General features: G+C 53.0%; 1 protein-coding gene across 1 annotated transcript; it reads left to right on the top strand.

Annotated features, from left to right (window-relative positions):
• Positions 1 to 666: 666 nt before the first annotated feature.
• LOC144254455 (1-aminocyclopropane-1-carboxylate synthase-like protein 1) lies at positions 667 to 16,028 on the top strand. Its single transcript, XM_077797614.1, has 14 exons — positions 667 to 957; positions 4,518 to 4,577; positions 6,347 to 6,417; positions 7,745 to 7,814; positions 8,644 to 8,710; positions 10,061 to 10,158; positions 10,658 to 10,735; positions 11,452 to 11,552; positions 12,553 to 12,642; positions 13,905 to 13,950; positions 14,061 to 14,202; positions 15,361 to 15,503; positions 15,606 to 15,759; positions 15,852 to 16,028. Exons 1-14 carry the CDS (start codon positions 667 to 669, stop codon positions 15,893 to 15,895), a joined length of 1,455 nt encoding a protein of 484 aa, XP_077653740.1. The 3' UTR covers positions 15,896 to 16,028.
• Positions 16,029 to 16,240: the final 212 nt, after the last annotated feature.

Raw genomic sequence — 16,240 nt, 5'->3', positions numbered from 1 at the left:
TGGCAGTGATGTGTGTGGAGAATTTTAACCTGGATTTTTAAATTTAAATTTTTATTTTTTGGGGACAAGGGATTGAACTCAGGGGCTCTTCACCGCTGAGTCACATCCCCAGCTGTTTTCATTTTTTACTTTGGGACGGGGTCTCATTCAGTTCTGAGGGCCTCACTAAGATGCTGAGGCTGATTTTGAACCTGTGATCCTCCTGCGTCAGCTTCCTGGGCCACTGGGATGACAGGACTGTGCCACTGCACCCAGCTTAACCTGGAGTTTGGCGACCCCTTAGGCTGGACAAGGAAAAACTACAAAGAAATGAAATGAGCCAAAGCGGCAATCTGTTGAAATGACTCAGATGTAGCCAGCACAGGCCCTGGCTCACTACATGTCTTAACAGATTCTGCTCCTTGGAGTGGTGGCACATATGGTTGCAGCTAGTTAGGGGCACAGCAAGTGGAGAGTGCATGAACTTAAAGGAAGGGGCAGATGGCCAGTGGGTGGAGGCAGGAGGATCACTTGGGCCCAGGAGTTTGAGGCCAGCCTGGCAACACAGGGAAACCATGTTGCAAAATAAAGTGAGGTGGGGCGGGGATGGTGACTGACTGTTTTTCTGGGTGGTGCTCCCCAGGGCCTTGAGTAGCCCTGGGCACTGAGCGTTTCTGTCTTTTGCAGATGTTCCCCCTTCCTCAGAAGGAATGCAGGGAGCCTGCCACCTGTCTGGGCTCGGCCTCCCCACAGGACATGGGCCATTACTGTCGGGGTGACATGGAAGGAGAATGCTCCAGAAGAGCAGAGCTGAAGCTGCCGGAGCTCTGTGGAGTTGGTGATCCCATCGCCATGTTCTCCTCTGCCAGCTCCTGCCTGTCCTCCAGAGGCAGAGTCATCAAATGGTTCTGGGACTCGGCTGAGGATGACTATTGGACCTACCACAGGGATGAGTATGATGAGGACAAGAACCCCAATGTGAGCAAAGCCCCTTCCCGGCCCAAGAGGGAACTGCGGGGCGGGTACCTTCCTTGACCTGTAGGACAGGACCCAGCTGGCACCTGTAGGGGAAAATCACGGTCCTCTGCCTACAGGAGGGCTTCTGATGGAGCTCCTAGAGGCCCATAAGCAGGGGCCTTCTATCGTGTCCTCCTATTTATAATTAAGTGGACACGGACTTGTGAAGGAAGAGTTCAAGAGCTGTAGAGTGATCCTGTGTGGATAACCTGCCACTAGTCACCTTGATTTTGTTTTCTTTTTGTGGGGCTGGGGTTAGGATCAAGCTCTCCCTCATGCCAGGCAAGTGTTCTACCCCGGAGCTGTCCCCACCCCCAACCCTTCAACTCTGGAGCTAGGACAGAGCTGGGTTAAGTGCAAGATGGTTTTGTTTCTTTCAATCTCTGCTCGTCTCCAAAATGGGGTAATTATACCTGCTGCAGAAGAGTGGACATTAAATGGGATTTATGACGGGATTAGCTCAGGGCTTGCTCTGGGGTACAGGGAATAAATGTTGCTGCTATTATATTGATATTATCTGCCCAATTATTATGTTATTATTATTACTACTGTTAGTAATACCTTCACAGATCAGAGAGCTGCACAAATTATTCTTTAATAATCTTTATGTCTTCAGCAGCACCCAGGTACCAGCCGCTCTAGTAGGTGCTGGCATTTTTAACAGTGAGCAAGAACAAAGTTTTTCTCTTCTATGCATTTATGTTCTGGGTGGGAGACAGCGAACAGACAAAAGTATCTCTGTATAATATAAGGTTATAAGTGCTGTAGAGAAAAATAAAGCAGGTGAAGTGTCCACCATGTGGCCAGCACAATGGTTTCATTAATGAGGTTCTTGGCATAAAGTTAGCTAGATGAGATCGAAATAAAACACACAGACTCAGTTACCTTATTTCTATTGCCAGGTCCGTGATGGCTCCCCTCTCTGGTTCCCTCCTCTAACCGCCCAGCAGGGCAGCAAGGATTGTTCAGGGCTAGCAGGAGAGAGAAAGAGAGTTTGAACAGGCCTGGGAGTAGCCTTTTATTGGGGAACAAGAGATTCAGGGGAGAATTCCATCCAATGAAGGTTGAGGGGGGACCGCACTCCAAGGTCAGGGTCAGTGATTGAGCCCCCCCGGGGTCAGTGGTCAGGCACACCCCCACACGGATGGGCTCTCTCATCAGGAAAGGGCCAGGAAAGCTCCCACACAGCCAGAGCGCCTCAGACCCATAACAGGAGCCATCCAATCAAGTGTCAGAAATGGCTTCCCACAGAAGTGGATAGAGAATGGTAGTAATGTTGCTATTTTAAAAAAAGTGGTCATGGAAAGCTACTTTAATGAAGTGACATTTGGACAGAAACCAGAAAAACAAAGGGGGTGAGAGGTGGTATTAGCTATCAATTGCTGTAACAAATTCCTTCAAATCTCAATAATTCAGGTAGAAAGAGTTTCAGTTTCTGGAATCCTGGTGGGTGCCTCACAGTCAGGATCTTCTGTGGAGTTGCCCTGAATCTGGGGGCTGTGGTGACATCTCCCGGGGGAGGGACAGGGAGAGGGTGGGGAGGCGCCATTTGCAAGCTCACTCACCTGGTGACTGGAGGGCCTCATTTCCCTCCTCAGGGGCTTTCCCACCAGCCCACTTCCTACCTGGCAGCTGCTTTTCCAGGGCAAATGACCCGGGAGAATGAGGCCAGGTGTTCCCAAGATGAAGCCACAGCCTCTGTATTACCCAGTCTCAGAAGTGGCATCCCATCACGTCTGTATGTTTTATTTTGTTCATCAGAAATGAGTCGCTAGGTCCAGCCCACATTCGAGTGTTTGATTAGAGGGGGTGGGGATCCCTGGGAGCCACTGTAGAGGCTGCTCACCAAACGGGAGTGAGCCGTGTTGTACCTGGGGAAGAGCCCAGGGTGGAACCATGCTGGATGGTTCAAGGGACAGAAAAGGGACCATTGGTCTGCAATGAAGCTGTGAGGTTTGAAGGTCATGAGGTGGTGTGGTCATAGGTCCCATGGGTGTCACGGGCCACTGTGAGCCTTCTCATTTTGGATCAAGTGGGCGAGGTGTTGCAGAGAGATGCGATATGGCCTGATTTCTGTTTTTAAGAGATGCTTTGGACTGTGCATGAGGCTGGATGATAGGTGAGAGAGTGGGGAGTAGGACAGGAAGTGGAGAAGCTGGCGGGGAGATGGGGTTGGGCCAGGATCTCTGCAGTGGAGCTTGGCAGAGGGTGGACTGTGCATGTATTTGGAAGGCAGAGCTGTCAGGGTTTGCAGGTGCATTGGCTGTTTGTCCCCCAGGGAGAGATCACAGCCTCTTAGGTGTCTTCATCTCTGCTCATTCCAGGTCTATGTTGCATCTTTCCTTCTTCCTTTCCTCCCTTTCCTTCCCTTAATGCTGATATCAGTAGTCAGCTGGGGCGGGGGGAGGTGCACGGCAGGGCGGAGGGCGGCCCTGTGTCTCTGGGGACTCTAAGGGAGAGCTTGGGCTAGGCCTCCCATCATTTCTCTCGTATGAGAATAAAGGCCTTCTGGGGGGGATCAGGTGTTGTGTAAAGAACACCTGGGGGGGACACCTGGGGGGAGGCCACAAAGGACAGACACAGACACACAGGGAAGGTGCGGACAGACAGAAGGGTGGCAGACAAAGGAAGCCTACCCCCTCTGCTGTCATCTTTAGTTACCCCAAAAGTTACATATTACCCACCACCAATGACTACACTTTAGCCAGTGTTCCTTTTAATCCAAGTGCTGAGATAAGGTCCAGGTTAATGCGGACACAGAGCCTCTGTCCTCAGAGGATGTCACTGTGTAAACCAGGTGGTGCATCCGCATAAAATAGCTCAGTGGGGAATTACTGGGCATTGAGCTGAGAGGTGCTTAACCACTGAGCCACATCCCTGGCCCCTTTTGGTATTTTATTCAGAGACAGGGTCTCACTGAGTTGCTTAGGGCCTCTCTAAGTTGCTGAGGCAGGTTATGAACATGCGACCCACCTGCCTCCCATTCCCGAGGTGCTGGGATGACAGGTGTGTGCCACTGCATGTGTGGAGGGCTCATTCTTATTGACCTCCACCTGGTTTCTGATCCTGGAGAACATAGTTCTGTGTGTACATTCTTTCATCCTGTAAACATGTATGGATTCCTGCTAAGCGGCTGAGAGATACTGTAACGTCCTGGGTGTGCATCTGCCTTTAGGAGTTCGCCTGCAGCAGGGGAGTAGAGCATGGACTTCTGTCCCCATGGCCTGGAGCAAAAAGCCAGCAGTGCTCTAGAGGGTGACAGATCAAGAGCCATGGAACCCCAGAGAAGAAAAAGTCCTTCTAGGTGGGATTGGGGGGCAGGCTCCTGGAGGAGATGGCATTTGAGCAGAACTTTAGAAATGGGAAGAGAGAGCCTGAGGCCAAGGGGGGCAGGGCTGGAGTGAGACCAGGAGGGGTGGCGGGAGGGCAGGGTGGCAGAGCTCCCCGATTGCTGTCCCTGTGGGCTCCTTTCGCGGGCTCTCCTCTGCCATGCTCACGTGGCCCTGTTCCTCTGTCTCCAGGGCGTCGTTAACTTGGGCACCAGTGAGAACAAACTCTGCTGTGACCTGCTGTCCAGGCGGGTGAGTCCAGGGGAACCTTCTTTAGAATACTTCCCAAAAGAACCTGCTGTGGGCTCTTGGCCTGGCCAGGGGGTCAGGGGACCCAGGTTTCCTTGGGGACCACTTTCTGGGTGATCTAGGCCCATCTCTTCCCTGAGATCCTGATTCTTCATCAGTTCAGGCTCTGCCCCTTTGGTCCCTCCTGCTGTGTTGGGTCCCTCACTCCAGGGGACTCAGTGCCCTGCTTTTTTTTTGCTTTTTTTGTACCAGGGATGGAACCTGGGGTGCTTCACCACTGAGCCACATCCCCAGCCCTTTTTATATTTTATTTAGAGACAAGGTCTCCCTGAGTTGCTTAGGGCCTTGATGAGTTGCTGAGGCTGGCTTTGAATCTTGAGATCCTCACGCCTCAGCCTCCCGATTACAGGCATGTGCCACCATGCCTTTCTGGGGAAACCAAAGCCATATTTTGTGACTTTTCCAATTTCCATGATCAATTTCAAGCTCCTGTGTGCCATCCCAGCACAGCAGGGTTGGAAGAGAGACATGGTGGCCCAAGCTCATACATGTTCCCACCGTATGGACCATAGAAGTCACTTTGAAAGTGGGGTGGCGGCACAGTGCAGGAAAGCAGGAAGTGACAGTGTTCACATGCTCATTACCTTACTTATAGAATCCTTGACTAGGTTTTAAGCTTATATTAAATTAATTTTAAAAATGACTGATTCCAACATAGCTTACAGCATTCCTGGAAATCTGGCAAATTCCTGGATGTCATAATCCAGTTCCTTGAGCAGGGGGTCTCCAGTTGGGGCTGGGTTTGTAGAGGCAGCAATGCTTCCCCAGAGGACAGCTTTCCAAAGGAGAAAAATCCAAGCCCCAGGGTGTGGGTTGTAGGGAGGGTCTTCAAACCGGTTTTCCCTAAAGCCAGCTCTTCCTGAGACAGCTCAGCACTGAAAAAAAATTGAAGCTGAGTCACATATGTAATTTGAAATTTTCTATTAACAAGTTAAAAGAAAGCTTGGTAAAATGAATTTTAATAATTTATTTCATTTACATCGTGTAACTAAGACATGACCATTTCACCATGTAATCAATATAACGACTGTCAACATAGTCTACATACTTCCTCATAGTAAGTTTTCAAAATCCAGTGTCTCCATTTAGACTCACCACGTACCAAGAGTTCAGAAGCCACAGTGGGCCATGGGGACATGTGGGACCAGCTCTGAGGGATGCCAGGAGGAGGGAAATGGCTGGACACGTGGCTGATTCCCTTCCTCTGCTCCCACCACCCAAGGACCCTGGGTTATTAGTTCTTCTTTGACATTTGGCCTGTGATGCCCTAGAGGACTAACCCAGCACCTGGTCACAGAGGTGATGGTCCAGAAAATGCCACCTTTTCCACAGCGTGATACTAAGCCAAACCTGCCAGAGAAGAAGTGGTCTTGAGTCCTTCTAGAAGTTGGAGCCAAGACTGAGGTGACAGCACCCTGCTCCCTCTCCTGGCACTGTCTGTGCAAGCCACACATTTTTTTTTTTTTTTTGGTGGCAGTGTTGTATGAAGAGCACTCGACCAGAGTCCAGATTTCTGGGTTTGGGTCTCAGCTCTGCCACTAAATGGCTGTGGGACCTTGGCAGAGTCACCTCACTTTTTTGATCCTCAATCTCTTCATCTGCAAAATGGGCATGGGACATGCTGTCCCTCTGGAGTTTCTCTGGGACCCGCTGCTGTGTGGAAGCAGGAGGCAGTGGGTCCCTCAGCCCGTCCCTCTCCTCTTTGTCCCCAGCTGACTCAGAGTGACATGCTGCGGGTGGAGCCGCCCCTGCTGCAGTACCCTGACTGGAGGGGGCACCTGTTGTAAGTACTGCTGTGGGACAGTGGATCTCAACATGGGCGGTTTTGCTCCCCCAGGGATGTTGGGCAAGGCCTGGACACAGGTTGGAGGGTCATAACTTGGAGGTGGAGATGCTCCTGGCCTTCAGTGGGTAGAGGCCAGAGATGCTGTTAGACCTACTGTGCACAGGACAGCTTCCCCAACAAAGAATTGTCCAGCTCCAAATATCAGGGGTGGCAGGTGGAGAGAGCCTCCTGAAGGCCAAGGGCCGAGTCCTGGAGGCCTGGAGATCCTGGGGTTCCCTGCCTGTCCCCGCCTGACTCAGGAGCTCCCAGTTTGGTTTCCATGAACCTGGGTCTGACGTACTGGCAGGGCCTTTGGGTGAGGAGTCTGTTCTTCTTGTCAGTAGCTGATAGATGCCAGATCCCATGTCTCTGTGAGGTGACTCTGCCAAGGTCCCACAGCCATTCAGTGGCAGAGCTGAGACCAAACCCAGAAATGTGGACTCTGGTGGAGTGCCCTTCATACAACATTGCCACCAAAAAAAAGGGGGGCGGGTGTGTGGCTTGCATAGACAGTGCCAGGAGAGGGAGCAGAGTGCTGTCACCTCAGTCTTGATCCCATGTTGTGGGGGCTGGCTGGGCTATTCCTGGCCTTAAGAGAGGAAGTGACGGACAACACTGATGCTTGGTTCTACTGCCTGAGCAGACACCAAGGACCAGAGGAGAGGGCTTCAGTGGCCAAGGACTTGATTCTAAGACTGATTCCAAAGCTCATGTTCTTAAACAGTGATTAGGATGCTGAGCCCTACAGACAGGCCACTGGGCTTGGGCTTGTGTTCTGTACTTACCAGCAAGTGGTTTGATTTCTTCAGACCTGTTCTGCTTTGTGCTGGGGATTGAATCCAGAGACCCTTTATCATTGAGCTGCATCCCCAGTCCTTTTAGTATTTTATTCTGAGACAAGGTCTCACTAAATTTTTGAGGATCTCACTAAATTGCTGAAGCTGGCCTTGAATTTGAGATCCTCATGCCTCAGCCTCCTGAGTTTCTGGAATTACAGTGGCTAAACCTGTTTCTTTGTCTGTAAAATGGAAATATTAATAATTATAGTGTTGTGTTCTCAAAATAACATCTGGGTGTAGGATAAATGTAGAACTACAGGGAAAGAAAACTCAGCACATGTGGGAGGGCACCTGGGAGTGAGGACAGGTGCAGAGCATAATGCCCATGTGGGACATGAGGGGAGAATAATGGCAGGGGCCTGAGAATTCCCCAGAGGAGCTTTGGGGTGGCCAGTGGTTTGAGGACCTTCTGGAAAGCACAGCCTATCTGTCTGTCTGATCTCTAGCCTCCGGGAGGAAGTGGCTAAGTTCCTGTCTTACTACTGCAAGAGCCCAGCACCCCTCAAAGCAGAGAATGTGAGTAGCCCCCTCCTCTGTTCTTTCCTGCCCTTTTGCTCTGCTCCCACTCTTGGCTGGCCAAGGGCGAGGTGGGTTGGGATCAGCCTATTTTTAAAAAATATTTTTTTAGTAGTAGATGGACACAATACCTTTATATTTTTTGTTGTTTATTTATTTATTTATTTTTAGGTGGCAATGGGGATAGAACCCAGTGCCTCATTCATGCTAGGCAAGTGCTCTACCATTGAGCCCCAGCCCCAGCCCAGCTGTCAATCTTCATTTGGTTCAAAACAGAATGAGCAATGCCTGCTCCCTTCTTGACCCCTGACCCTAGATGCGTTTTAAAAATTTGTAGGTTTTGGTATTAGGGATGGAACCCATGGGTACTACATCCCCACCCTTTTTTATTTATTATTTTTATTTCGAGAAGGGATCTTGCTAAGTTGCTGAGGGTCTCACTGAATTGCTGAGGCTGGCCTCAACTTATGATCTTCCTGCCTCAGCCCCCCATGTGCTGGGATTGCAGACGTGCACCACTGCACTCAGCTGGCCCTAGATATTTAGAGTTGGGGTAGAATCTCTGCCCCACATTGTGCTGTGAGCCCTCTTGGCCTCCTCACCTTCAGGCAAGACCCTCTGAGTGACCGGCTCCTGGGTTCTTGCTCAGGTGATGAGAGCAGGGTCCCCTCAAATGACTTTGGCTGTAGGGGAGGAGGGTGTTTGTCTAGACAGAGCCCCAGGAAGCTGAGGGGGAACCTGACTCTCTTCTGTGATGAACTGGGACAGAGGTTATGGGTTTTCACTCCCTCTTGGAACTCCGTCATCCTGTCCCTCTATGTCACCCCAGGTGGTTGTTCTGAATGGCTGTGCCTCTGTCTTCTCTGCTCTGGCCACGGTGCTGTGCGAGGTGGGGGGTAAGTGAACTCAGGGTCTGCTCTGAACTGGGGTCTACACGGCAGGACCCCCAGTTGTCTGACCTCACGGGCTGCCCAATGTGCTTAGAATAGAATACAGGAGGCCACAGAGGTCTTACATCAATGGCTTGAGGAGACTCCCAGGGCGTGGCCATACCAGGGGAGGGTAGAGGAGCTGGCTCTGGGCTTTCTGCCTCCTCCTGTGACACCATGGCCCAGAGCAGGAGGAACAGGAGGAGGTTACCTGGTGCCATCTCTTTTACATCGGGGGAGGGGAGTGGGGGGAGAACTTCCCAGAAGGGTCTCCACAGAGCCCCTTTGTACTGACCTACAATGACTGAACCCATTCCCAGAGCAGTCCTGGGTCAAAGGGGAGGAGAGAGCCAAACTTAGTTTGTCCCCAACGGCTGGGGAAGGCCTGCCATCCCCTCGTGTCTTAGCAAGGAGGGACACTGGGATGGCCGTTGAGTAGGCAGCCAGCCAGGCCTGCTGCACAAGCCGTGCTCTTAAGACCTGGCCTTGGTCAGGGGTGTCTGTTGCCGGGGACAGAGGCCTGTTCACCATGGCTTAACCAATACTGGTAATGGCCGTGGGTCTATCGACCACGTTCTACATTCCAGGCCTTGGCATAAGGCTCCACACATCCATAATATCTCATTTAACCTCACAGTGTCCCAGGGAGGTTGGTTCTATGGCAAACCTATCCTATAGGAGAGGAGTCTGAGGCCCAGAGGTTAAGGAACTGTCACACAAAAAGAGTCACCAGGAAGATCCCTGGTCAGAATATAATAGGCAATTGCCAACCCTTTCTAGAATAATCAAAGAAAGGGACCTTCCCAACCAAAGTTCAGCACAGTCCCCAGCATAGTAAGTGCTCAGCAATGTTAGTCATTAATTGCAAAAGATCTTGACTTTTGGGTTTTCACCTTGACCATGGTGTGAAGGCGTGTACAGTCAGTGGGAACTGTACTTCAGATTTTGAACTGTATTCCTTGTCCTTGCTGTCGGTAAGTGCTACTATATTTTCTGCTACGCTGGGCAGTGGAGTGAGCCCAGCTCCCAGGCAGCCACGAGATCATCGACACCACCACCCATGGCTAAGCTGGGAGGTTTGGCAGGTCAGGTGGATTAAATGTACTTTTGACTTAACGATGTTTTGGACTTTCCTAGACTTATCCGAACAGAACCCTCATAAGTACAGGAGCACCTGTATTAGGAAGGGGACCAATGTCAGTGGCCTGAGCTTTAGAGTTTTGGGAATTGAGCTGGAACCTGTTCCAGATGATACTCCAGGATACCCAGGAATGTTCCAGCCAGAGGATGACAGGTCCTGCCTCTTCCTGTCCCCAGAGGCTTTCCTGATCCCCACCCCTTACTACGGAGCCATCACACAGCATATCTATCTCTATGGCAACGTCCGACTGGCCTATGTCTATCTGGACAGTGAGGTGAGAGCTCCTGGATCCCAGGTGGGCCTGGGCCTTCCCCTGGCCAGGGGTTTCCTGGGCCTGAATTCTGGGTGGGCATGGGAGGAAGTCCATGCCGAGGGCTCTGGAGCTGCTGTGGAAAGGGCTTGGAGCCCTCCATTGCCACATGGCTGCCTGTGCCTGGGTCCTGGAGGGTCCCCTGCTCTAGGCTATAAGATTCCTGGGGTCCACATAGAAGATAAGATCCAGCCACCAAAATAAGGGTGGTGGACAGGGGACAGAGACCTTCACATGGAAGCCCTGGGATCCCACCAGAGGACCCCTGCGGGTCTCTGCTGGAAACCTGAGAGCCATAAGAGGTGTCCCTGCTGGGACTTGTGGAGTGGAGGACAGGAAGAGGAAGTGGCCCCACCTGTTTTCCAGGGACTGATCTGAGGCAATGGGGGGGGTGAGGGACCTGAGAACTCAGGGTTGGGGGGTCCCTGAATTTGGCTGGAGACGTTGGTGGGTCTTCTTCCAGGTCACTGGGCAGGACACACGGCCCTTCCAGCTCACGGTGGAGAAGCTGGAGACGGCCCTGCAAGGAGCTAGATCTGAGGTCTGCAGATGGAGTCCAACCAGGGCTGGGAGTGGGTGGGTCTGGACACAGCCTGGACCCCTCTTCCCGTGGCTCATCTCCTGAGAGAGGGTTGGTGGCCATGATGGGGATACATGGTAGTGTGGTAGCACAGAACCTGGAGGTTCTGCCCATTGGAACAAGACCCTCATGCCTCTGTGCAGACAGTCAACCCGGGAGCTTCATGGAACGTGCCCCCCCTCTCCCCACTGCCTCTGACTCGGCTTCTAGGGGTCAAGTATGGAGCTGGGGGACTGTGGGTCAGTGAGTCTCCTGAGAGGTGGAGGGGGTGGTCCTGTTCACTTCGAGGGGATTGAAACGCAGAGGGCCCCTTCTCTGGTGGCTCTTTTTTGTCTGCTTTTCAACTGTCTGCCTACTTGGGTGATTTTATCTTGGACCTAAGAGTGGTCACGTGTTCACTGTAGGAGAGTTGAAAGTTGAAACCCGTGCCCTTGAGTTTTGCAACACAGGCCCTCTCCTGGCTCGTGGGCACATTCCCCTCTGTGCTCTGTGTTGGTTTTCTTTTCACAGTCAGCCCGATGCTGCAGATGTCATTCTGTGTCCCACTGTGCTTCATGTGGGTCCTGACCATGTTCCCAGGACACTCACTTCCCTGGGAGCCACCAGGGATCAGCCCCATCTAGTGGGTCTGCCTGCCTTGGGGAGGAGCTGAGGTCTCTGCCTGTGGATGGTTTCAGGGTGTCAAGGTCAAGGGCCTCATCCTCATCAACCCCCAGAATCCTCTGGGGGACATCTACTCCCTGGGAGAGCTGCAGGAGTTCCTGGGATTTGCCAAGAGGTGAGTCCCCCCCAGTAGGTCCTGGGCCCATCCAGGCTCTGAGGTGGCCTCTGCTGCAGACCCTGCACCCTCTCACCCCACCACGGGCTTCTACCTGCCTTGGCCTCTCCCTGGCAGCGTGGCAGTGACAGGGTAGGGCTTTGGTAGATGCCATTTCTCTCTGTTCCATGTTATTTCTAAAATTAAGCTCTTTGTTGTTGTGGTGGTGCTAGGGATTGAACCCAGGGCCTTACACGTGCTAGGCAAGTGCTCCACCACTGAGCTTCATTCCAGCCCTTTTCAAATCTTTATTTTGAGACAGGGTCTGGCCAAGTTCTCCAGGTGGACCTTGAACTTGCCTCTTCCTGTCTCAACCTCCTGGGTGCTGGGATTACAGGGGTTGCCCCTGCACCCAGCGTCTCTTCCATGTGATAGTAATGGCTTCCCTCACTGCACGGCCCAGCCCTTTGCTTACTGTTTCTTTTAACCTCAAAATGACCCCATAAGAAATAGACACTTGGGGCTGGGGTTGTGGCTCAGGGGTAGAGTGCTCGCCTCGCACATGAGAGACCCTGGGTTCGATCCTCAGCAGCATATAAAAATAAATAAACAAAATGAAGATATTATGTCCATGTATAAGTAAAACTGTATTAAGAAAAAAAGAAAAAGAAATAGACACTTCATGCTCCCAGCCCTGGGAGCCCTGGAGTGGACCCGTCAAGAGTCGGGCCAGATTTGAATGTGGGTCCGTCTGCCTTGAGCCTCCTCCTTAAATGTTCCTCTCCAGGGAGGACCCCGAGGTCCAGGCTCTCCCTGACAGGGCTTCAAGCTCCTCTCCCCTTTGCTTTGTAAGTGCTGCTTCCTGGTTGAGAAAATAGGCAAAAGGAGGGTGTTCCTGGAGAAAACGCATCTGGACACCCTGGGTAGGCGGGTCCCTCTGGGCTGTGACCTGCTGCTCCCTGGGAGCACATGTGGCTGTACCATGTGCCCCAGCTCTCCTCCCGCCCTCTGCTCGCGGCAGGCACTCGCTGCACGTGATCATGGATGAAATCTACATGCTGTCCGTGTTCCAGGAGTTGCTCGAGTTCCGCAGCGTCCTGAGCCTGGAGAGGTGAGGCTCCTGGGCTCCACTGACCGCCAGCCTCACTGGCCTCTCTTGGCTGGGCCCACAGGGTGTGACCTGGCCAGGGCCATGCTGCTCACACCTAGCTGACCCAAGGGGTCCACAGGCCCCAAGAAGGTGGTGCCTGGGCTGCATCCGTGGATTTGAGATTGTTCTGTGGAGACCCTGAGACCTCCAACCTGGGGCCCTCGGACTCCAGAGGGCAGATGGGTAACTGGCTGCTGGCCGTTCCTTCGTGTCCAGTGGAGCTATGGTTCCTGCCTCCATCCCTGCCTCCCTCCTTCTTCCTTCCTCTCATTCAAGGAGCAAATAAGCGCTTTGGGCTGTTTAAATTAGTGGCCTTATCCATTAGATTGCGTCTGAGCACAGAATTTATAACCAAGATACCTTGGACACACTTGGACCACATCGTCTGCGAAGTCTGTATTGTAACCCCGAGGCAGGATGACAGTTCCTGATGTTCCTACCGACTTTTCAGCCCTGCTGTGGCCTTTCTGTCACTTGTCTCTCAAAAGCTCTGTGAGGACGATGGCATGTGGAGTGTGACTCCCATTCATTTTATGCATTAGGAGAGTGAGACACAGAGAAAATAGAGACTTGCCCATGAGCCTTGGGTAGTCATGGGAACAATATCTATGGGGCATCTGCTCTGTGCCTGGCCCTGTGCTAGTGCTGGGGGACATCAGTGAACCACCAAGACCTTGGCCCTTCCCATGTCGAATCTTTGATAAACCCCAAACCCTAGCAGCACAACACCCAGGTAGTCATTTTGACCTCGGTGGTGGCAAGTGCTAAATGGAGAATTCCGGGGAGCTCTGGGATGACCTGGTGGGGTACCCCACTGGCTGGAGAGAGTCGGGAGGTCTTTGAGGAAGTGACACTAGAGCTGTATTCTAGATCATTAGTTGGCAAATTTCTCCTCTAAGGGGCCAGATGGTACATAAATTTAAGGCTTTACAGGCCTCAGGGCCTCTCCCTCAACTCTGCCATGCACATTCTGTAAGCCAGTGAGCGCAGCTCTGTTCTGATGAAATGTTATTTATGAAAACAGACCCCAGGTAGATTTTCCTGCAGGCTGTTGTTTGCTAACCCTGCTCTAAAGGATGCACAGGAATTGGTGGTTCTGAGAGATGGAAACAGGGTCAGGACCCAGGACCAGATCCGTCCATCCATCTCCTCATTTGTTCGTGGAAATGGGCCTGGGCGCCCTGGTTCTGGCTGCCTCTGTTCCCACACTGTGCCCTCTGCAGGCTGCCTGACCCCCAGAGGACCCACGTACTGTGGGGCATGAGCAAGGTGAGTGTCTGGCTGGCTGCGGGGAGTCAGAGGGATGGGAGGCAGACAGGTGGGTGGAATCAGCTCCCTCTGTGGAGAGTGGTCACGGCCTCGGCTGTCTCTTCTTGCAGGACTTCGGCATGTCCGGGCTTCGCTTTGGCACGCTGTACACAGAAAACCAGGACGTGGCCACCGCTGTGGCTTCCCTCTGTCACTATCATGGCCTCAGTGGCCTTGTCCAGTACCAGGTGGCACAGCTGCTCCGGGACCGAGGTGACTGCCTGGGTTTGGTGCCCTGAAAGGGGGAGGGGGAGGGTTATGGTCTGTCTGGGACCCACCAGGGATCAGTGGCTGTATCTTGCTTGCAGGTTCAGAAAGCCAGGTCAGATGGCAAAGGGAACTGCCATGGCCACCATTTACTGAGCCCGGCACGTGCTCTTGCTGTGTCTCATTTGTCCCTCCCCAGGATCCTAGGAAATTCAAAATCTTATATTTTCTTCATCATGAGGAAAAGACAGGCCACATACCCTACCTCCACAGTGACACCTAACATTGTGAAAAACACAGGTGACGTCACCGGCTGAGCAGGAGGCAGAGCAGCTGGAACTCTCATGCATTGCTGCTGGGGATTCAGGTGGTTCAGCCACTTTGACAGCCATTTGCCAGTTTCTCATGAAAACACTGACCACGCCACCCAGCCATCCCACCTCTAGATAGTGCACACACATGCATGCAAAAACCCACTTGGAAACTGAGCTGGAAACAATCTGGATGTTCTTCCCTGAGTGTTTAGGTACAGACACCACCACATGGACACATCCACGCCATGCAGTGCTTCTGCAGTAAGATCCCCGACAGCACAGATTTGTCCTGGAGGTATTAGGCTGGTGAAGGAAGCTAGTCTCAATGGATTACATACCATAATGTTCCACTTCCTGGGCATTTTGCAAAAGGCAACCTAGAATGATGGGAGCAGATCAGGTTGTGGGGCAGAGGCCAACGTGGCTGTAAGTGGCATGAGGGTGTTTTCTGGAGTGAGGGAACTGTTCCTAATCCTGCCTACGGTGGTAGGCACACAAATACATAGATGGGTGATCATCCATCAGTGCATGGCTGGGATCTAGCCCTTGGTCTGTGTGCCTCCAAAGCCTCACTTTGTAATCACGTACATTTTCGGTTTGCTCTGCATCTTGAGGGGCTTTGTGCTCTGGGCTCCTACTGGGCGTGTGGAGGCTGGAGCTGGAGGCCTCAGGGTTGAGGGGGGCCTTACAGGGACCCCTGAATTCCTGCCCCTCCTCATCCTCCGTCCTCCTCACCCCATCAGCCAGCCTGAGGGGCTCCATGGTCTCAGCAGCCGTGACCCTCTGCTCTTGAGTCTAGCAGGGAGAGAGGGCTGAGGGAACACCTCTCCTTGGTTGCCCTTTCACTCAGACTGGATCAACCGCGTGTACCTGCCTGAAAACCTTGCCCGGCTCAAGGCTGCCCACACCTACGTCTCAGAGGAGCTCAGGGCCCTGGGGGTCCCCTTCCTGAGTCGTGGGGCAGGTCTCTTCATCTGGGTTGACCTGAGGAAGGTGAGCTGGGGTGCAGGCTGGTGGGGCGCAAGCCTTCCTCCAGCAGGTGAGAGGCCTGGGGGGTCTCCTCTGTGTCCTGAGCCTCTACCCGCCCCTTTCCAGTACCTGCGCAAGGCCACCTTTGAGGAGGAGATGCTGCTGTGGCGCCGTTTTCTGGACAATAAGGTGCTGCTGTACTTTGGCAAGGCCTTTGGGTGTAAAGAGCCCGGCTGGTTCCGCGTGGTCTTCTCAGACAGGCCTCAGCGGCTTCGCCTGGGTGAGCAGCCGCCTCTCCCCGCCCCTCGCAAGGGTTTGCTGGTCCCCACCTGAGCAGCACCAGCGCTCACAGCCCTCACTTCTCCTTCTCAGGGATGCAGAGGGTCCGGCAGGTGCTTGAGAGCAACCCCAAGTGACAGAGGAAGCCCCTCCCTGGCAGGCCCAGGAGCCCAGGGACCAGGGCAGATGGGCTGCTCAGTGTCTGGTCAGCAGCCACTGCCTCCCACCTGGACCATCTGGATCTGGGGCTGCAAGACGGGCTGGACTTGCCCCGAGGACCTCTTTCCTGCCCGTCTGGGTGGCAGCAGGAGACTCCTTAAGCTGAGCTTCATCTTGGCCATTGCTGTCCCCTATTAAACAACCTGGGACCCCTAGACGTCTCTGTGTCTCTGTTGTGAGTCATTTGTGGAACAGGGAAGTGGAGAGGGCTCCTGGCCACCGCCCTCAGCTACAGGAGGAGGGCAGAGCCCAAAAGCCACCTG

Source organism: Urocitellus parryii, chromosome 4 (assembly GCF_045843805.1).
Source record: "Urocitellus parryii isolate mUroPar1 chromosome 4, mUroPar1.hap1, whole genome shotgun sequence".
Classification (NCBI taxonomy): Eukaryota; Metazoa; Chordata; class Mammalia; order Rodentia; family Sciuridae; genus Urocitellus; species Urocitellus parryii.
The sequence above is the reverse complement of the archived record's forward strand: the minus strand, read 5'-3'. Positions and strand labels throughout refer to the sequence as shown.